Consider the following 24,154-nt stretch of genomic DNA (forward strand, 5'->3'; position numbering starts at 1 on the left):
TCTGTGAATAATTAAAAAACTCCTACGAGTGGAATTACGTAAAGTTCTTAGCTGACCTCTACTCGGCGAAAGGAATATTCCTACCAAATTTCAAGTCTCTATGGCTTATGGTTCCAGAGATATCGTGATGAGTATACGTATATATATACGTGGAAATCTCTTATATATATATAGATACATATGCAGTGAACGCATATAAATCATGGAAGCATTACTGGCCTTTTAAAATAGCGCAACTAAAACTATACCGTTAGTGGGCAAGGCTTACAAATTGTACCTGCACGCGGATTAGTTTTGTTAGGCGAGTGAGAGCGATTGAATCCCTATCAGCCGAGATTATAAAAACAGAAAAAACAAGGGGATTTAAAATACATTCATGTGTTATAACGTGGTGCAAAAATTATTGTGGATTATCGCGGTCTCAAGGGAAATTGAATCCCTTTTAGCGTGTAAATAGACCAATTACTTAAAAATACATTAAAATGTATTTTATTTGAGGGATGGCATTATGCATACTGGGGGTATTACCACATATTTACTAACTTTTTATTACAGGACTAAAATAATAAGCTTATATTGCCTACTACTCGGCTAAGTCGAGTTAACAAGTCTTTTGTGGGGCGATGTATATGCTTTTACAACAGGATCCCAGAAAATGTTCAAAACAAAAGTACGACGTTATTCAAAAGAATTGTAAAAAAACGTTTATGTGGTAAAGGTTACTATAACATAAAATACTTTCTTAATGATACCATAAATTGGGAAAGGAGCAACCGCCCTCAGGCTATTAAATAATTAGTTTAATTGTACAATGTTAAATTTGTAAACACATTTTTTGATGAAAAAAAAATGCCCACTAAGTTTGTTGCGCCCGTTCTTCTCAGGCCTAAGGCATTCATGGGTGGTAGTTTTTTGATTTTCAAAAAGTGATGTCACATCCTATTTTGAATAAAAATATTTGAATTTGAATTTGAAAAATATTTATTTGGTAAGTGTATTTTTTGTTTTTCGGTAATGAACCTTTTTTTTTCGACTCTTTCTACTCTTCCTATAGAAAACAAATTGTACAAGCCAGTGTCTTTCTTATTACACGTTATTTTTTATTTAGATTCCTATAAGACTGGAGTCGTAAAGATTATGGATAAAAACTTATCAATTAGAGACATGGAAATGATTACTAATATATAAGATATCTCAAATGTGATCACTCTAAATTAAAAATGAAGATTTCTTAATTTTTCTATGAGAAATTCACGATGTTTTCTAAAAACGCTGTACCAATTTGTATCAAGAGTATTTATTTGGCTCGATGGCAATGCAATTTTGTTCAATGACATCTTTAGAAAGACACACAGTATCAGTTTTCAACAGTTTGTATGCACTCATACAAAGCAAAAAGAAACTGCTTGATATACTCATCTCACCAAAAACTAATTTTACTTACGATTTTTCACGGAATATAAATTCTATGCTTGTAATAAAGTGAGTCATTTAAATATTTCAAATATCAAATTATATTTAGTGTTGTAACAATAAGTCTCTCTTCATTTTTCTTTTTAAACATATCAATTTAGTTTGTAAGTTTTGTATGCATTCATTTTGTGTTTTAAATATATTCTGGTGACAGTTAATTTATTATTAACAATTCATTTACTAATTAAATATAATACTTTATTTATTATTAATTATTACTCACAATGTGACTTAAGTATCATTTGTGCTTATATTCCTCTTAACCAGATACTTCCATCACGGATACAGAAACTCTGCGAGTTATTATCGAAATCATCTAATTCTCACCCTGATGATCATTTTATTCGGGCAGGTGAGTTTAATTTGCCATGTATTGATTGGAAACATCCTATTGTATTAAAAAAGGGAGCATCGATATCCAGAATACTGCCACGGAGTTATAAAACTTAACTGCATTTCTTGGGTTAAGTCAATATTATTTCTTTTTTAATACTCATAACAACCTACTTGACTTAATTTATTCCAATACATCTGTAATAATAAATAAATCAAAATCACCTTTAATAAAAGAGGATATTTTCCACCCTGCAATTGATATTTGTATTATTGATATCGTATTACCGTCAATAAAAAGTACTAATACGAAACGTTATTAATATAATAAGGTAGATTATAATGCTGTAAACTACTATTTTTCTAATTACGGTAGGACTTCGCTTGAATGCTTACCACTGCATGACGCGATCAATAAATTTTAATCTATATTGTATGATTCGATATCGCAATTTGTATCTCATAAAACTGTTTGGCACACTTACACATATCCTATACGGTACACTATGGCTCTCATAAACATAATAAAAGAGAAAGCAAAAGAACATCATCTATGGAAAAATACAATAATCTGAACGATTATGCTTCCTTTTCTAAATTACGTGTTAAAAAAATTGAAAAAAGTTGCTATTGAGAATATATTAGGAACTCTGAGGATAAAATAAAATCTACACCTAAATTAATCTGGACTTATGTTAAATCCAAATGGAATATATTATAAAATCTGCTTACCCTGGAGTGATGCTTTATAAAAATGAGACTCTATCATGTCAATATGATATTTGTAATGCTTTTAATGATTTCTTCTGCAAAAATTTTATTTCACCTGCATCGCAATATAAAGTTTTTTCAGAGGAACAGTCTATTTGTCATGATTCAATCAGCTTTATTCAACTACGATTGATACTACGATACTACGATTGATAAGGTAAAAAAATTTGCTAAAAACTCTTGATTCATCAAAAGGCCCGGTTTGTGATAAGATTCCACCAAGTTTTCTGGTCGCTTGTTCTGCATCACTATCAGCGCCAATAACCTTAATTTTTAATCGCTTCTTTCTTGAAGGATATTTCAAATCCTAATACGTTAGATAAATTAATGGAAAGGGTAGCACACAATTACCTGTACCCCATAATCATCCGTCACTTACCTCTAGAGCAGCATGGTTTCATACATGGTCGCTCCACTAATCTTGCTGTTTTTACTAATTACGTTCAGCGTGGAATGGATGATGGTTATCAAATTGACGTAATTAATACTGATTTTGAGAAGGCGTTTGATCGAGTCGACCATATTCTTATACTTTTACGCAAGTTGCAGGAACTAGGAATTCGTGTTGATCTTCTTCGTTGGATGGAGTCTTACCTGTACAATCGTTCTGACCTTGTGGAGTTTCGCAAAGGTCAATTTTGGGACCATTATTGTATTTATCCTACTTATATGATATTGGTGACTGTTTCCAGTTTGCTTAGTTTCTTATGTATGCTGACGACACTAAAATTTACGCTCACATTAAGACTGAAATAGATTCAATCAACCTTTAGAGCGATTTAATCGTTAATAAATGACAACCGTTTTGGAGTCAGTGTATCTAAATGTTTTAAAATCACCTTTACGTGAAAAAGAAATAAATTAGAATATCAATACAAATTACTTGATGTTCCTTTAACACGAGCAAATAGCATTAAGGAATTAGGAATATTGTTTGATACAAAAATTTCAATGTCAGATCACAATACTGCAATAACTGAAAAAGCTTACAGGAATCTAGGTTTCGTTATACGTGTAACTAAACCTTATTCAAGTTTAGAGTGTATAAAAGTTCTTTATTTCTCATATGTTCGCAGTGTCTTAGAATACTGCTGTAATATCTGGAACCCATATTATAGGATATATATCGATGAAATAGAGAATATACAATCAAAATTTGTAAAGGTATTAGAATATCGCCTTCAGCATTATGGTTCTAGTTATGAGGAATCCTGTAGCCACTATAAACTAATACAATTAAAAGACCGGCGAATTTTACTCGATATGTTATTTCTGTATGACGTGTGTAATAACAATATTGACTGCCCCGAACTTACATCTTTATTCATGCAATTTAGAGTCCCGAATAAGCGTACAAGGCATACCACCAATGACCCAATAACCCACTCTATTTATGCCCAGAATTCGGTGGTCTGCCGTACCCTTAGTTGCTACAATAAACATTTCTTACCAACAGATATATTCGTCCATACTAAAAACTCTTTCAAAAAGGAAATCATTTTAAGTATACTGTAATCGAGGAGTTGATAACGACTTAAGACATACGAACATACACTCATACACACAAAATCTTTATATTTAGATAAAAGTTAAATTTTTTATTTTGATTTAATCATAGTTTAATTAGAGCATTAAATGTTGTACCATAAATAGTGTGAACCTGTAATTGGCAGTCGGCCATCGCATAATATTCTTGTAATTAGTTTACATCTCGTCTCTTTGAGACGCAATTGAGTGAAATAATTGTAAAGCCGCTCAAAATTTTTGGATTTTTCTAGAATCCCGAGTGGCACTGCATTGTAATGGGCAGGCCGTATCAATTACCTTCAGCTGAACGTCCTACTCCTCTCGTCCCTTTTTGTCATAAAAAAATTTTGGAGTAAAATTATCCCCGTATAGTTATCCTCGTATAACATTGTATTTGTTTGTATCCGCCCTAAATCAGACAATATAAATATTTTAAATCGCGTGTTTTGTAAATATATTCGTCATGAATGTCGGGTAATCGCATCAGTTGCATTTTGCACGCTATTCTCCCATGAAAAATTATAAATGATAATTTACCTAATTTAAAAATGATATTGATAATTTATATACTCTGTTAAGATATATTCTGTTAAGCTTTTATAAAAAGTAGGTGCTTATATTATCGAAAAGAATAGATAAAAATAATCTTTTAAAATTTTAATGATTACTTGTTACTTTGAAGACCTGCTTTCGGTGTTGAATTAAAATTAAGAATGAAAGTGCTGAAGTTCCGGGAATTTTTAAAGGAAATTTCCTTTTCTTAAAGGATTGTCTCTCGAAGTTTCTTAAATATAAATAGTTTCTGAGTTATTAACTAAATACGAAATATCATTTTTTGTTATCCTAATTTGTTCTTAAAAATTTATTTTTTATGTGCAAATATCTGAGATATTTAATTATGCTTCTAGATAGAGCCTCTTGCTGCTAACAAACGATGAAAACAGGCCAGGCTTACTTCTTTAGTGTGCGTGACAAGGTACGTAAACGTATATATATACGTGTGCGTGAGTTGCTCAATATAGAGGTTAAATATCAAACACAATTTCACAGCTATCGCAGTCTTTTTAAATGTATTATTATTATGGTATAAATGATTTAAGGCATGATCTAAGGCTATATTCTACTTGCGATACCATTTTCTTGATGTCACTCCAAAACGTAAACCGGGACCTTTTTCAAGGCTTCACACGTTTTTGTTTGTTGATGAGCATACTTGCCAAAAGAATTATTAAGAATTAATGAATCAACAAATCCGACTACTCCACAGCTGAATATCTATGCGATCGTACAGCCTGGGACTAGATAATGATTCTTATTTAGCATGTTAGTGCTGACAATACAATATTGTATATTTTATTTAAAAGAGCGCAAAAAATAATGCTGGGAGAGTTGTTTGCGCCGTTTCTTCTCTCTCAGAGCGCCATTAGTTTCCAAACTGGTGTTGATGTTTGAATAACTGACATCAAAAAGAATTCTAAAGAAATTTTGAGGAAAATAAATGCCTTTTATGCCTTTTAACAAAACAGGGAATCTACCTACAATTTTAAAATATCGAGATATTGCAATTTTGTTTCTAATCTTTGTTTTTATGCGGCGTCCTACGAATATATTTTTTACAATTTAGAAATCCATTTTTTTATATAAGAGGGGGCAAACGGGCAAGATTCTCACGGGATGTTAAGTATAACTCACCTACACCTATCGGTTACCTAGAAGAGATTGCTGAATAGCGAAAAGGTTGCCTAATTGTTCTGCCATAACAATTATGTACTTACTACAAATTGTAACTTTATCTTCATGTATATAAATCCAGTGTCCTGAATATAACTACACTGTCCTAACCTAACTTGAGAGATAGGATAATAAACAAAATAATTGAAGATGTTATGAAATATTACAAATTCATTAAAAACAGTATTTTATTTATAATATGTACAGAACAACGTCCGTCGGGTCAGCTAGTTTTATATATTTCGTGCGAAAGAACTTTCATTCATTCATTCATGAATTAAGAATTAATTTCTCAAAGACTAACGTAGAACTCTAGTTGGTTGTGACAATGTCGTATATTCTCGTGTTAGCCTGCAATTTGCCTAAGATTTAATCAGCTGTTTCGCGCTGTAGAGTGGCAATTAGGTATTTATGTTTTAGCAGGAATGCGGCCGTTTTTGCAATTACGTTCATACTATGAAGGTATTCGTAATGTACTTGGATGCCCCGAGTAAATAGAACATCTTGCCTATTGGTTTTTATTTATTTAGTTATTGAAGATATACTTCTTTTGGCGCGTGAATTTTTACGATGCGCGCCTACACCGTCACGCAAATTCAACACCCTGACGTTTGTTGGTCAACTAGACCATTTGTATCATACTTCAGCTACCAAGCCTCTTGTAACTCAATTGTCTGATGAACTACAACCAATGGACGCGAATTAAATTAATTTCAAAATATAATTTGAATTTATAAAGGTTTAAAAATAAAAATAAACTTTCTCTGTAATTATTTTAAAATAATTTAATTTACAAAATCGGTTCTATAGACCCAAATATTATCCCCTACAACCTCACCAACTCTACCTTCTTATCATGGTCGATGTACATGAACGATGGAATGTTAAAATCGGTTAGTAACAAGTTTACAGAAACCACGGCATTTGAATGTTGACAAACTACGTCTTACACTCGCAATTTGTATGACACTTTATGTTAGTGTGCATTGAGAAATAGAGATTTGTTCTAAACTTAATCTTTGTCGACGTTTTCACAGCTGTCATCTAGACGTCAAATTGATCTATGGTCTATGTGTTAGTAGTATGGTGCAAATGCGCAATATGAAACCATAACGGAAGTCTATTCAAAATCGCCGTATTATAATATGTGCCAAGCCGGTACTCCAGTTAGAAAATGGGGTACATTTCATAGCTTTATGTCACAAATGCAGTACTCGCGAACAATGCGTGTTTGTGAATAGGACGCAGTTCTCTGATGAATTGCTTGTTGCTCAATAGAGGAAAAATTACAACATTAGTGCCACTTTAATGGAAATACTGGTTTGAATAACGTCGCTACTCAAACGCGGGGCTGTTTGACGAACAAATATTTCGTAATTTCGTGTTATGTTATATCTAGGTCTCTTATATGGATGAACAGTGAATTAAACTTCATAACGCACCCTTGACTTGAGTAGCAAGTTGGTGAATGCGCGACAAGAGAGAGAGAGAGAGAGAATCTAAGAGCGGAGTCTACAAACTCAAATTTAAATAGGATTTAAAATCACTTAGTGAACGTCTAAACACCTACCACCCATTCGAAATAGTACCTATGCCTCAGACCTGAGAAAACGGTTGCAAAAACTCAGTGGGCTTATTTTTTTCCTTAATTTAGTTTAGTTATTTATAATCTCAATACGTTAAGAAAGGGTAGAAAATGTGGTATAAGGAAGGTAAATTGAGAAGAGCATAGAAAAGGCTTACATCAAGCTATATTACCTTACTTTTCAATTTGACTGTGTTTGCATCATGTTGTTCTAAACTCAAAACGAAAATTTTGCTCGTAAATACACACTTCTATCTATAAATAGCAAAAATACTTAACTGACCATGCTCAAGTTATTATTCGTAGATTAATAAAGAGTTTCAAGCAACTTATCTCCAACAGATTTCAGCATCGGGTACCAAAGGGGATGAATTGGCAAAACAGCTAAAATAAATAATCAATGAATTAATAAATGCCAGAATAATTACAGTGGCTATGGTGTGTGATGAAGCTTATAATAGAAATGCAATTAGAATTCTTCTACATGAATCAAGGGCTTATTATTTGCCAGTAAGGTGAAGAAGTAATTGAAAATCACATTATTATTATCAACGAAGAATTTGTTCCATTGTATGATCCGCTTCTTTTGATAAAATGTATTATTTTATTTTAATAGGTACATACATAGGTAAACATGCATTACAAGAAATACATAACTTACAAGAAAACTATCAGCTAAATATAAGATAGGCCTCCAAGAGAGTGTGTACACAGCATGTTTAGCAGAATTAAATAACTATTAAACTCTATTAAAATACAATAATAATAGCGATCTTAAAACTAGCTTTTAGCCTTAGAAACAGAGAGAGAAGATATATATTTGGACAAATAAGGGCATATTAAGATAATTTTTATAATAATTTAAACTACTTAAGGAATTTAAACTAACTAGATTTCCATTTCCAAACAGATGAATTGTGAATGTCGGGTACTTCACGATTTTCGAGTAGCAGGGCATTGTATTGACGACATATTGTATAGATAGGGTTGTGGAAGGACACGTTATTATTACAGAACGGAATAGTAAAAGGCTGTTCATGTCTTGACGACCGATTGGGAACTTTTAGATGAATGTCCGACTAGAGTCGTTAGGACATGCAAGTTGTGACGACTCTCAAGGCTCAGTAACTTGTAGTAACATAGCTTTTCCTCATATGTAGTCAGCTTTTAAGAACAAAACTTATGATCAATACGCCTTGAAGACGTCTTAGAAACAATTAATTAAGTGTAAACACAATTCAAAATAAATAATGCTACTGGACTTGCAAAATGGGATCACTTGAAGGATAGCCTGGGATATCGAGCGATAAGAATAATTTCTAAATTAACTGAAGACCATATAAGTTTTTTTTACAAAATTCCAAAGATAAGGCTTAAAATATATGCCACACAAATAGCCAAATTGTTGGAAGGAAAATGGGATCTTGCAAGACCAGTGGGAGGCACCTTTGGACAGGATGCCGCCTATATGGTGGGCGCCATTTTCTGCCGTGCAGCAGTAATGTGTAAACATTATTGTCTTTCGGTCTGAAGGGCACCGTAGCTAATGAAATGACTGGGCAAATGAAACTTAATATTTCAAAGTGACGAGTGCAATTGTAGTTATGCTAAGAATTTTTAGGCTAGAAATTTTTGGGAATTGTAATGGACAGGGCGTATCAGTTACATTCAGCTGAACGTCCTGCTCGTCTCGTCCCTTAATGTCATAATAAAAGGATTTTTTTTCACTTGTAATAATCAAGTTTTGCATTATTTGTACGCTATTTAAGGAAATATTAGCTTAATGTTTTTACTATTTCAAACTTATGTCAAATCACTGCACGATTCATACTAATCAAAATTTCAGTCCGGCTGTCCCGTCTCTTATTACGGAGTATTTGCATCCTCTTTGGACAGAATAGCCAACGTCGTATCTCATTACTTAGTAATGCATTTATGCATTTTACATAGTAGCGATGGGCGTTTAATGAACGGACTAGTTCAATCAACCAGTCGACGATGCGTCGACGGTTCGTGTCTTTCAAATGGAGTAGTTCAATTCATAGACTATGATATTCTAATGACAGACGTAGCCAAGGAGCGCGTTTGTAATAATTGTACTCATTTTCACCATGAGATACTTACTAATTATGTACAAAAAAGTCTCAGTCATTTTATCTTTTAAGTCATGCCAAAATATAATTTCGTATTTTTGTAATAATGCTGTATTTAATTTAGCTAGTTGAATCCTCATTAATTTTACAATATTATAATAATAAAATTTGAATATAACTTATTTATTCAGTATAAATTGATATCAATAGCAAAGAGGATGTTAATAATTACTTTACGTAGTAAGAGGCAGGACTGCCTGAGTAAAAAGTGAAATTTAGTTTAGTATAAAACGTGCAGTGAATTGACATAAGTTTGAAATGGTAGGAATTACATATATGGTGATTGGCGCAGAAGTTGCAGCGAACCGTTGCTTACGTAGAGGATTTCGGCTATCTCCGTTTTTTACAATCAGTTAGAGCTATATTAATGACCACACGTTTCATACAATCAAGTTAATCGCTATTTGTGAAGTTATAACTTCTTTAGGCGCGTTATAGACAAATGATGAGAGTGAAATTTTAACATTTTATTTAATAATTAATTGCCATAGCCATCGTTGAAAGATTTTTACAATATTGTTCTTTTTACAAACGAAGAATAGCACGAGGAATATATCATTTTAAGGACTTTTTGCTTTGTTAGGCCAAAGAAGTATAACTAACGCTTACGTTAAGTACACACATACTTTTTTCTTAGAGAGTTTCGCTAGGCTGAACAATATTAAGAATCAACACAGTCTATTCTAAGCAAGGCGGTCGCGGAGAGCCCATATATTCGATTCGATCGTTCCATCTCGCAAGTCGCAACGAAAACTAGTAATGGACTTTCTTTAATCCTGTCTATCGTCTAAAGCCAACTACAGTCCACGTCCCACGATTTGATAAACCTATTACATCTCAACTCTACATTTAATACAAGAATATATACATAGAGCTTAGATTCTCTTAAAAATAATGAAGTAAATAAGATTCTACAATTGGTAAGTACAAATGAACATTTATATGAACGAATCGCTATTTATTACCGCTGGTTATTAATAACACATACTACACACAGCACACATACTTTTTATGGAGTACAAAAGAGCGTACGGGTCATTAGATGTTAAGTGATCACCGCCGCCCACAGTCTCTTGTAACATCAGAATCACAGGAATGTTGCTGGCCTTTCTGAAAGGCTTACGCGCTTTTAATGAAGGTTTATACGGGCTTATCGCCCTGGAAACACCGCACAAGGAAGCTCAATCCACAGCTTTGTAGTAGGTACATGGAAGAAAGTTACTTGATAATCACACTGTGGAGGATCGCCACACATCCAGATGGTGGGGATGATATCCTTATTTGTCGCGTGACGTGCTAAGGTGGAATTTGACGGCAGAAATCAGATGAAACAGCTCTTCAGAATACTCTCAGGACACACAATGAAGCGACGTCTCTACGCAACGCCAAGTGATCTAGCTGATCATAGAGAGCAATGTATCCCCAACATTTCGAGCTCTGCGTTCCACGGTCGCTGCCGCAGTGGAAATTAAAAGTAGAATTAAGTTAAATAATCCAACCTTTATGATGATTAGTTACTTCTCTTTGCGGTAAGTATATCTGGAATTTATATATTATATTAGGCTAAAGTTAATCTATAATTATTGAAGGAAAGTTTTTATTTTATTATGAAGACACTTCATTAGGCAATCATAAGCTCGTTTGTCCTTCTACAAGAGTAATTGAGTTTAGAACTAACCTCTATTTTGAGCAATTCACGCATACTAACACAATGTGTCATACGAATTGCGAGTGTAAGACGTAGCTTGTCACTTGTTACACTAAACTACTATTTCTGGCTTGCTTTTATCGGTTTTCTAACAGCAAGAGACTCTATCTAGACGTATAAATTATCTAAGTTTTCATAATAATGATTTTCGCTTTCATAAAAGTATCTCAAGATAAACTAGTCTTGCCAGATATTAAATAAAAAAAAGGAATTAATGATATTATGTTATGGTCTAAGGCATACTCTAAATTACTAGATTTTGTTTACGATTGCCTGGTTAAAAACTGGTCTGTTTTATGTGGTCGACCTTAATTCTATTTTATGTTTATGCACGCTGTTGCCCACGACGTCGTCCGCGCGATCATTATAAGCAGCAAAAATACTATGTCTACATCTAATGTGACTGTATGTACCCTATATGTTGTTCCGAGCTCTTGTTATATTTATGCAAAATTTAATTAAATTCATTCATTTATTTATATGAATACCTTTAATAAATACTTTTTTTGTTTTACCCGGACTAACAAAGAAAAACAGACCAAAATTCTATAAAGTACGTTTTCGGCGTCGATGTTGTATCAATTATTCCACATAGTGATGCAAGTAATCAATGATATTATTGTAGTTTGTGTTTTAATTAATAGGTAGAGCCATAATAATTAACCTACCATTTCACATGAAAATCTGATTTATCAAAGCAGGATCAACCTAGAAAACGCATTAGCTATGTACACGTAATATGAATGTACCTTTTTAAAATATATTAAACACACAAGAAAAAAGTTTCCAAACTCAAAACACAGGTGGAGCTTTACCGCGATTCTAATCATACGTAATTAAGTATCCACCCCTACTCTGCGCCAATAATGTGGATTGACTCAATATCAAGTATAACTAAATATACTCAGGGCCCTGTTTAATAAACGATACAAATTGTAAAATACAATTACAGGCTACGTTACTACAAGTTTCTGTTAAATAAAAAATATGCTTTACAAAATAGTCATGGTCGAAGATTTACAAATTTGTTAAATTTATCTACAATTTTGTAGGTTTCTGTTTAATAAACATTATCACTTGACATACATATTTGTAGGTAAAAGTGCTTTATTGAACATATAATTGTAATTATATGTTTACATATTTTGTTGAATATTGGATTGTACGGCAACGGCACCGCAGAACTTTTCGTCAAAGAGTAAATTTTACCTTTAATATGACGAGGACATAAAAGGACACCTACTCAGCATTTTAGAAGTGAAGATTACAATATACAAAGAATTGTACAAAACATCGTCACTGTCTCATCGCAGGGACTTTATTGATCCCTCTTTCCTGAAAAATATACTACATGGAGGAGTGATCGCCCAAATCTGTTGATTAGGGTTAGATTGGCGGTACCAAAGCGTAATGCCACATCACAAATTATGAACAAGCTGATGTTCAGGCCTAGATTGTGTAGAATAGTTGTCACCTACAACAATTTGGCTAAAAGAACTGACATAGATATTTGTCGACATTCTGCCGCATGTTTAAAAAAAGAAGTTAAAAATTGATTAAGGAACTGCGAGATGGTTAGTCATTGTTCATAGTTATTGCTTTTCTTTTCAACATTATCTTTAGCTTTATTATATCTATTTGCTGTACAACATTGTAAAAGATTTTTTAAAAGTGTCCATCGATTAAGATACTTGTATGCACATTGGCTTCCTAATTAATAAATAAATAAAAATGAAGTACCATGTCGACCTGTTGACACCAGACGTAGACAACACGGTTCGTTTTGTTATAAGTGACCTTATTAAAAATGGTAGAGAAAGAGACGAGAGAGAAGCAGAACTTCATTTTTGGTTTCGGTATTGTTTGTAAAATACACAGCAAATATTCTTTAAGAAAATATTTATTCGGAAGTCTTAAGTTTGCTACGGTTTTATTATATATGTAAATTAAGGCCAACGAAACGAAATAACGAATGTAAACAACCGTACCTTTACTGAGCTATATTGTTATAAATTCGCCTGATTCGGACTCTGCCGACGAATCATCTTTGTCTAGTACATACGACAACCATAAGAATAGGTAATCCATAATGTGTATATAGTTTATTCAAATAAAAATGTTTCGAACCCCTGAAACTTTGTTTACATTCTTTATCCCGTCTCGTTGACCTTACTTTAGTAAATATTATTTAAGTGTTAGTCTTGTTGTAGAATGCTTCATCTCATTTGTATTATTCCGCTCATGCAAGGGGACGCTAACATTTTTAAGTCTTGTTTAACACTTAAAACTGGAATTCACGCGTCATGCAATACATAATTATATACATACCCAAGAGGTCGGTGGATATCTTGGAAATGGTGCTATTGTCTTCGTAGCTATGTTGCTGGGTACTTCCTGCTTGATGCCTCGCTTGAGGCGTTGTTTTCGTCTCTCCCGGGATTTTGCTCGTATCATAAGTGCAGCTTGCATACTTGCCAGTTTGTGGCTTTGTTGAGCACAAAATAAGAACGATCCAACGCGAATGGTCGAACACGAACACGTAACTAATCCCTAAATCTCTTATTTACAGACACACTATCACTTATAAATCACAGTTATTAGAAAATCTAGAGATATATTTAGAATTGGATAGGCACAAGAAAAGGCGTTTAAATATGTTTTTATCGATATGTTTTTAATGAACGATTTTGGAAGCAAACGCAATTTGGCTGTTCAGTGTCTGTTTAACGTTCGTTCATTGTTTTTATGTTTCGTTTCGTATGTCCAGTCGGAGTCTTTGATTCTTGAACACCTTCCACCTGACTTTGTCCACGAGATGTCGCTGTTTCATGGCCGGCCTCGTATCATCTCAACAGCCTAACTTATGACCCATCACATTTCTTTCAGTTTCGCTAAGCTATATAACGGAATGTTTTAATTGATTAAAACACCAAACACTGATCTAATTTATTGCACTGTCTCATGCGAATCCTACACATAAACTTTAAGCACTAATTAACATTAAACCATATATGAACCAGTTATTACGCGTAACAGCTAGTTCATAAATATTATTTCTAATGACATACAAAGCCAACAAACATTAATATTAAGACATAAAAACGTTACATGGAGTAACTCCACACAATGTAGTTGGGTCAAGTACTATGAAAGTACTCGACGTCTTAGGCTAACTTAAGTTTAAAAATACACATTTAGCTGCGTTGATAACGTAAAGCAACATGGATTACTTATTTCATTTTCACTGTTTCATACTTACATTTTTGCGCGTCGACCACTAGAAATGACTGCAAAAGACTGAAAATTGTTAACACAACTATTCACCTCGACTTTACTTGATAACTTCGATCAAAATAGTTACACACAGATAATATATTTGAGACGACCAGACAATCCCGTGAAAATTTATTTATAGGAATATTATATGCTGTGATAATCACTGAAATACAAATGGATTGAACAATAGAATACAATATAATCCGTGATGGATCTAATATGCTTTGAATTAGTACAATATAGTACACAAATGGTTGTTTCAAGTTCAATATTATACAGAAAATGACGTGTTTCGGGGAGAATCCTTAGCAACGACACAGCCTTATCACATGCTACACCAAATCATGCCGGACCTATATCTGGGAAAGCAAAGCAATTAGCGACATCGAGCTAACACTTACATGCTTTATACATACGGGTACCTCGACGACGTCGCATGGCAACTGTGGCTCGTTGACGAGGGCGGGGGGGAACCGAGGTGGTGCGAGGAGACGGGACTCCCAGTGCTGGCAGGAGAATGCTCGGACGCCGGTTGGTGCTGGGTGGATGGGGCTGTGTGGGCGCGAGCCCAGCGGCGCGGGCAGGCGGCCGTGTTGGCGCGCCTAACAAACATATCTCTTGTTATCTCACTTTTAAATCTGATAATCTATATATCTTACTATTTTACTTTTAAATCTGATTATCTATATCTCTTATTATCTCACTTTTAAATCTGATAATCTATATCACTTTTAAATCTGTGAATCCAATCGAAGAGATATCTCTTAGAATCTACACATTTTACAATCTCAGTTTTAAATATGATAATATATCTCTTATTATCTCACTTTTAAATCTAATAATGTAACTCTAATCGATCATCACGGTGGGCTAGTGAAGCACGAAGACCAGACTAAGGCTGCCTATCCAATTGAATAATGGATTGAAAATTTTGTCAAATATAATTAATTGCACATAATTTTTACTCTGCTCCTAATTAATAGCTTCACAATATATGGTTTTAGAAAAAAATATTTGATTCACAAGGCATAACGACATAAAACTGGTGGTGGTGGTGGTAATACATAAAAATGGTGACTTCGAATGTATATGTAAGATAAAATAATTCTACTTTAATCAATGAATAACTCGTTATCAAAACTGAAATTAATTCGGGGGTCATTTATAAATGACTGATTCAGTAGTAGTAACTATGTCAGGGGTTGAAGAAATTAAGAATTAAAAATAACGTTTAATATTAATATTCCCTAATTTAATACCATTTAAAACTAAGTATTACTTCCATATGAAGAACCTTTCTATAAAAAATATAAAAGGATCGTTGGTTTGTGTATTTATGTGCTGACTGTACACGTACACACACACACACACACATACGGATGCAAAAACGTCTCTAGAGTCTCTAATTTACCTGTAATTGATTTTAAGTACTCAAATAGAGAGATATTGGCCTGTCACTTGTCATCTGAATTAAATAAATAAAGTATCAAACTGCCACATATTACAAACAAATCAATACAGTTTGTTATGTAGCCTTATAGTACTATCATACTAAAGACGCTTGCCGTTGCAAAAGCATATACATGCTTTACGATGACCGATTGAAAGTTTATAATAACAAATACTTAAATTTCTTCAAAAAATTTTCAATTAGGATTAAGTTTATGCGTAAGTAATAAAAACATAAGGTCATGACTTAATAATAGACGTTAAAGTACGAAATTGCCGTTTTATTGTAATATGTACTTCGAATTGACATAGAGCCTTCATGGTTTGAGATTTTTGAGTGAAACTTTTTTCACATGTTACCTATGTAGTTCTTTACCGCTAACGCGGAAAGAGCGGCAGAAACAGCTCGCAATATCAATGTTGCATTTGGAGAAGGGACTGCTAATGAACGCACTGTGCTATTTTGGTTTAAACGCTTTCGTGGTGGGTTACGACAGCGTTTAAACCAAAAGCAAAACTTTGATTTGAAAAACGAACGTGGAAGACCGCCCGCCCACAAAGGTGAATAAAAATGAATTGAAAGAGAGAAGGGAAGGTGGTAGCCGATCCGAGCAGTTATCGGCACGGTTTAGCGTTACCTTACCAACAAAATTGACTTATTTGCGTCAAATCAATAAAATAAAAAAAAATTGAAAAATGGGTGCCTCATGATTTGATTGATCTGCAGAAAGAAACGCGTGTTGAAACTTGTGTTCTTGATTGACCTTCACCATTCTTGCTCCATGATAACGCGAGACCTCATACAGCATGAGAAACCATTTTAACTCTATAGGAACTGGAATTAGAAACCATTCACCCTCCGTATTTGCCAGACCTTGCTCCAACGGACTCCTATTTTTTTTTGTGATTTGGACTACGTGCGTACGAGGAACTATTTCTTACGGGATAAAAAGTTATCTTCTCAGGAGGCAGTACAAAATGCTTTCACACAGTTTGTCGAATCTAGATCACCACAGTTCTATCGCAAAGGCATAAATGACCTACGTATTAGATGGCAACAACGTATAGATAACAATGCTAATTTTTCAGTACAAATCGGCAACTTCATAGTTTAATCCTTTTTCTTCTTCTTCCGGTTATCGTAAGGCATCATTAAGGTTTCTAAAATACTGTATATTATGTTAAATTACACAAATATTAGTATTACCGCTACGTGCATAGCAAATGAATGTACAATACTGTGTTTGTATTATATATACGAAAATTTGAGTCTAGATTGGTACTCTATTGTCGTTATTAGTTACTATTTCTTTTACCCCTACTAAGAACACTAGTGCAACAGTGAGTTTGATCCGAAAAGTTAGATGTTTCAAATCGAATATCAAAAGATTTAAGATGTTATAACAATGATATTCTTCTAGGATGTATAATACCTAAGTGACTTTACTATTCAGTGTGATATTCAAAGTGCTCCGAATAAATGATTAATTCTTACATTTAATAAGTTTCGTAACACAGTTTCTTAGTGCAGGAAAATTCTTGTTGAAATTGCACCCAAAGAATCTCTGAAATAGCTTACCGGTCATCGTTTTGTGTTTGGTTTTTCCGCAGTATGTTCCCATATATTTTGAGGATATAATTGTGGCCATCACTAATTATAAGTTATTAACACTTTACTTATCAATCCGAATAGATATACAATATTTGAATAAAAACCTTTCCGTGTAGGTTTTGTATTTAATATACAACATGACTGATATGACATTTACGAGACTCGAGATTATTTACACTTGACGAAAAAAAATAGCGGGGCGCGGAAGTAGGAAGCGGTAGGATGGAGTCACGGACCTGTCGGCGCTTACGCTCAACTGACATAAAGGTGCGGTTACATCACCGCATTATTTCACACATCTTTAATTAATATCGTTAGTGTCTCATTAGTCATACTGTACATTAATCTAATGAACTATTATGGAAACTCTCTTAAAATATTATTATTTTGTTATTGAAAGTTTTCGGATATTTAATTAAATTAGACTCAAACTGAAGCAATACAGGTCGTAAAACACAACTCTAGTTGCAGCGTGCATTGATGAAAAATACAAGAAAAATTTGTATAGTTTCTACAATTGATCAACTTTGGCAAAGTGGTTGAATAGCACATTTAATAAAGCTTCGTGAATTTGATATAATGATACCAAGAACAATCAAAAAAGTTCCTTATTCACGATGTATTACTGAAACTATAATATATCACAAAAAGCCACAACCGCATATATGTAGCTGTGAACAACTTTTTACTAGTCTTGGAATAATTTTTGTTCATTTATTATTATTTTTTAACAATATTTCTCTGTTGCATATCTAGAAGTATGTATAATTCACCTGCAGTCTACTTAGTGAGCTGCCTTTAGTTGAGCAATAAAATTTAACAACTAAAAATCTCAATTTTTTTAAGTTAGATAATAGAATAAGTTGTGACGTATTCTTAACTAATTAATATCATTTTTTGTATGAGCTATGTGGTTTTTAGACGCTAATTAAACCTAGTTTTGTGTATACTGTAATTGTTATGAATAAAACAAAATATTATACACTTAACTATATTATATAGGTACAACAGGCTAACGTAGCATAGCCTGTCGTAGTGTAGTAGTTGAAACTCAGCTACGAGTACTCAGTCACGTACTACAATTTAACATACCGTTCATTGCCTACGTAGCGTAGCGCTACGTCATATTATATTGATATCGCCATGTCATATACATACTTTATTAATATAATATTAGATATTAAATTTGTAAGTTATATTTGTTTGAATTCTCTATCTCAATATTTCAATTGTAGAAATATCTGTGGATAAAATGTACATATTCCAAAAACAATAAAAAAAGAATGCTGGGAGAGTTTACTGCGCCATTTTTTATGTCTCAGAGAGCCATTTGTTTCCGAATTGATAATCTTATTTGAAATGACACCAAAAAGAATTCTAAAGAAATCAATTTTGAGAAAACAAATGCTTTTTATGCCTTATAATACGTTTGGTATAACAAAAGGGTTGTAATATAATATAAGATCTGTTTTAACAAAGTAAATATTTTGTATTGAATTCTATTTAACTTCATGATTCATGACGCATTATATTGATGCAACGTCGTTCTATATATATAGGCCAATCACAACGTATAAAAACAAAGCCACCATAGGCTTCGATTATTATATCTTATACATTGCCGCATTTACTTCAGTTGCGTAAAATATCCTTGTTGAATAAGCAGCAAAAAAGTGTGCTTAAATTGTCTTTTAGCACACTTTTGCCGTTGTTCCGCTTTCAGACTGCGAATGATATATTCCTTAGATCACTTATACGTCTAGATAGATATCAGAGCTGTGAGTTTAGAACTAACCTCTATTTTGAGTAATTCAAGCACTCTAACACAATACAAATCGCGAGTATAAGACGTAGTTTGTCACGCACACTAAACTAATATTCCTGGCCTGTTTTTATCGGTTGTCTAACAGCAAGAGACTCTATCTAGACGTATTAATTATCTAAGTTATGTCTTTATATATGAATAGAGTGTCATTATACTGATGTATTGCTTCAATTTGAGTGACATAAGCATAAAAATTAGTATATTACGCACCTACGGAGTAAAGTAGGTCATTCTCACCCGCGGAATATTGACACCCGAGCAGAAGGCGAGTGACAATCGCGGGTGGCAATGTCCTACTTATCTCACGTGGTGCGTTTACAATTTTTTTCCCACCTGGATGAAAAGCTCGGTTTTAGTCCCTGGTAGGAGGGACTCGACTATAATCTTGTAATAAAAAAAGATCCACTACGTTTTATGCAACTGTTCGCTTGCAAACTTAGCCTTCGTGGCCAATAGCGATACTGTAATTACTTCAAACTTATGTCAAATGAGTGCACGTTTTATACTAAACTTAATTTCAAAAGCTAAAGCTCGGTTTTAGTCCCTGGCACGAGGGCCAAAAGTCGTCTTGCCGGGAGAGAATCGGTCACTTTTGTGCCTCGTAACAGGGGCTAAAAGACAGCTTTTCATCAAGGTGGGACAAAATAAGAGTTTTTTGAGTCTCGGGTGTACCTTTCGGCCCGCGAGAGAGGCGCCCCCTGCTGCCGCGTACATGCACCGCGGCCGACCTCGCCGAGCGCGCGGCCAACTAGCGCCGCGTCACCTCCGCAGCCCCGTTCACCATGTGCCCTACCCACCTACAACTAACACTCATTAAAGTCAAAGTCAAAGTCAAGATAACAAACATTAATGATTTAAATAGAAAATATTAAACACCTTTTTGCTATTAATAGTGATTTACATTATTATAACACTAGAAATAAGGGATTGCTTGTAAATAACTTTTATAATAAAGTCCCAGCCAATGTTCAGGCAATATCTATAAATAAATTTAAATATTTTATTAAAAAATGGCGCTGTTGTAAATCATATTACTCCACAGCTAAATATCTAAGTGATTGCACAGCATGGAACTAGTTTATGATTTTTTTATAGCAATAACAATGACAGTACAATATTATGTAGTATTATATTAAATAGAGCGCAAAAAAGAATGCTGGGAGAGTTTCTTGCGCCGCTTCTTCTCTCTCAGAGCGCAATTTGTTTCCGAAGCGGTGGTAGTATTAGAAATGACATCAAAAATAATTCTAGAGGTATCAACTTTGAGAAAATAAATGCCTTTGAGGAACTGATGACGAAGGCCACAACTGGCCACTGGAACAAGTCTCGGGCATTGGAACTCCTTAATAAGTCAGATTCAAATAAACTTTATTCAATTAGGCTTAAACTAAGCGCCTTTGAATCGTCACTATAAATATTTATTACTCAACCTGACAAATGTTCGGAAAAAGTAGAGCTCGTGAGAAGAACATACAAGAATATCAACGGGCACTCTTTTCAATCAATAGAGTATTTTATAATGGCTGTAATATACAAAAAAAAGTATGTTGTAAGGTGCTGCATCCAATATAAGAATCGTGTTCAAACTTAAAAGCGTTTTAAACATCAAATATTTCATAAAAAGTTATAAATAAAGAATAAATATAAATTATTGTATATTGGATGCATCGACCTTTAGAGCTTGAATTCATTGTTTGTGTAAGGATGCTTCGTGAACATGATGGTCGTGATTACTGTCACAATTAGTAATCGCATCCAACAAATATAATTATTACTATACAGAAAAACTCACATATGCAATACTTAAATATAAACCATCGCTTAATACTTAACGGCATCAAAATTAAATGCTTTATTAATCTTTTTCGCAACGCAATATAAAAGATTTGAGGCGTAGTGTACCGCGATACTAGCCCGATCAAATCGCACTGCGCCAATATCCAAACAATATTTTTAGCAAATATCATAAATAGCCAAAATATTAAAATAATTTATATATCTTTTGATTCTATCTGTATAATATAATTATAAATACTAAACATATTCATGTACCAGTCGGAAACTTGAAGGAAACCGACAAGTTTGTAGTACCTACCACAGTCCTACACTTGCCTCCAAGCAGAGCGTATCAGCAATTTTTGTCTTTCCATTTGTCGGGCGCCATAGCTAGTGAAATTACTGAGCAAATGAGACTTAACATCTTATATCTCAAGGTGACGAGTAAAAGCGATGCCGCTCAAAATTCTTAGTTTTATAAGAGTCCTGAGCGGCACTGCATTGAAGGCAGGATATATATATCACTATATATATCTTGCACGTCTAGTATAGATATTTATAACATCATTTTCAAATTCGATTCAAAGTTCAAAACAAACTTAAATTAGTTTATTATGAAAATATAATCATCACCATCATTATTTCAACCGGAATTGCTCGACAAAGGCCTCCCCCAAAGATCTCCTCGACTATCAGTCCTGCACTACCCTCATCCAACCTTTCCCGGCGATCTTGACCAGATCATCGATCCGTGGACTACTAACACTCCGTCTTCCAGTATGAGATCGCCATTCGAGGACTTTACGACCCTAGCGGCCATTTGTGCGTCGAGCTATGTGCCCTGTGCACTGCTACTTCAGTTTCGCAATCAATTGAGCTATATAGGTGTCTTTGGTTCTCCGAGTATAGCCCTATCCATTGCCCTCCTTAGTGGCCACGTCTGCGTTCCATATGTTATCACTGGCAACACACACTGGTTATAAACCTTCGTCCTCAGACACTGTGGTACACAAATAAATAATAACTTGCGCGATGCATTGATCACTTGAGACAGGTGAGGAAATCATAACTGTAATCCTTACTTGATGAATTGATTATTTTATAAAATTGCCCTTCAAATACAATTATATTATCGAAATTTATTAAAACTTAAGTTGGGTTAATCAATATAAACTTGTCGAAAAAGTTGCCATAAGAAAAAGTATATATTTTAAAGTTCTGATTCAAGAAAAAGTTCAAACTTGAGCCACGGTTTCTTTTTAAGTTTTTTCTTTAATACAGCTTGTAACGGCCTTCATAAGTGGAGTAATATATACATAGATCTTATGCAATTCTTATAATTTATATTATATTGTTATTGTTATTTATGTTATATTAGCTGACCCGACAGACGCTGTTCTGTAGCAATGATGTAGTAAAAGAAAAAAAATGTAAGTATTCAGGAATAATGTACTCTAAAGCTACCGGCAATATGTAATCAAAGTTAATAAGCTAAAACATGTTTCTGAAATGTAGTAATAAAATAATAAGGATAAAGAGCGCAAAAAAATGCTGGGAAAGTTTCTTGCGCCGTTTCTTCTCTCTCCTATTTGTTTCCGAAGCGGTGGTAGTGTTTGAAGTTACACCAAAATGTATTAATTATAAATGAATCAATTGTGAGAAAATAAATGCCTTTTATGCCTTTATGCCTCTTATGTATGGCAGACAAACTAAATAATGAAAATAACCATTTTGTTTAAAATTAGTGATATGGTCGACATAAGATTTTAGAATAAGAGGTCAATCAACGGAGTTGCTATGATTTTCTAACAATATGTACTTAAGTGCTTATTAAGAATCATTAATAGAGATTTTTTAAGAAATAAACATTTTGACTGTCGAATCTCAATATATTCTTGATAATGTTCTATATGTTCACAAGCACATTAAGGAATTTGCTAGAAACTGTGACAATCATAATGTTAACACGAGGAACAAACATAAACTTGATATGCCTACTACTCGGTAAAGTCAAGTTAGTGAGTCTTTTAATGGGCGATGTATATGCTTTTACAATATGATCCCAGAACATGTAAAACACAAATGTGTTACGAAATTTAAAAGAATTGTTAAATAACATTTGTGTGGGAAAGGTTATTATGACATAAATGATTTAACCACAGACTGAGAATGAAGCGGAGACCCTCAGGCTCTTTTTATTTTAAATGTTTATTGTACGATAACGATATTACATTGTAATCCACAATTTATCTACATCTATATCATCGAGACAACTATGATGGTGTTCCAATCATGCATTTATGCATATGCATGCACCTATTGCATTTGTGCGTGGGGAGGAGCTGGAAAAACGTTTATGCTTCAGTTAGAACGAGCGCACAGAACTCTACTAAAAACAAATTTCAATAAGCCGTTTAGGTACCCAACCAACCAATTACATGAAGAGAGTAAACTTCTTAGTGTCCGTCAGCAATATATTTATGGAATAATTTCAAGATTGCATGTAAAAAGTAATATAAATTCTAATGAAAATAACAGAATAAACACATTTCGTACCACAATCACTAAAACAGGCTTTGCTCAGTAACAATATGAATTTAATTCGGCATACGCTTACAACTACTTCAGTAAATATAATAAAAATATAAGTAAAATAAATAAATTCTCGTTAACAAAATCTTTAAAATCATGGCTAATAGTATTAAAATACGAAGATACAGAAAATGTTCTTAAAATTAAAACTTAATATTGAATTACTAACATTTATTTAATCTTGTGCACAGTTTGACATACTAACAAATACTTAAAAAAAAAACACACACACACACACTTACACACACACGCACACATACACATACACGCACACACACATACCTCTTTTTAGTGAGTTTGCTAATTATGTTTAATAATGTATAGCCTTTCGGAAGGACCTAGC

General features: G+C 33.5%; 1 protein-coding gene across 1 annotated transcript in view; it reads right to left on the minus strand.

Annotated features, from left to right (window-relative positions):
* The window catches only part of LOC126979118 (uncharacterized), a 55,083-nt gene extending 33,044 nt beyond the window's left edge, over window positions 1-22,039 (minus strand). Inside the window, exons 1-4 of the mRNA XM_050828330.1 lie at window positions 21,938-22,039; window positions 20,116-20,240; window positions 19,414-19,438; window positions 14,980-15,159 (exon numbers count right to left, since the gene is read on the minus strand). Coding sequence (XP_050684287.1) covers window positions 14,980-15,159; window positions 19,414-19,438; window positions 20,116-20,240; window positions 21,938-22,039 — 432 coding nt within the window. The remainder of the gene's footprint in view (window positions 1-14,979; window positions 15,160-19,413; window positions 19,439-20,115; window positions 20,241-21,937) is intronic.
* Between the last annotated feature and the right edge of the window lie 2,115 nt (window positions 22,040-24,154).

The sequence above is a fragment of the Leptidea sinapis genome, chromosome Z (assembly GCF_905404315.1).
Source record: "Leptidea sinapis chromosome Z, ilLepSina1.1, whole genome shotgun sequence".
Lineage (NCBI taxonomy): Eukaryota > Metazoa > Arthropoda > Insecta > Lepidoptera > Pieridae > Leptidea > Leptidea sinapis.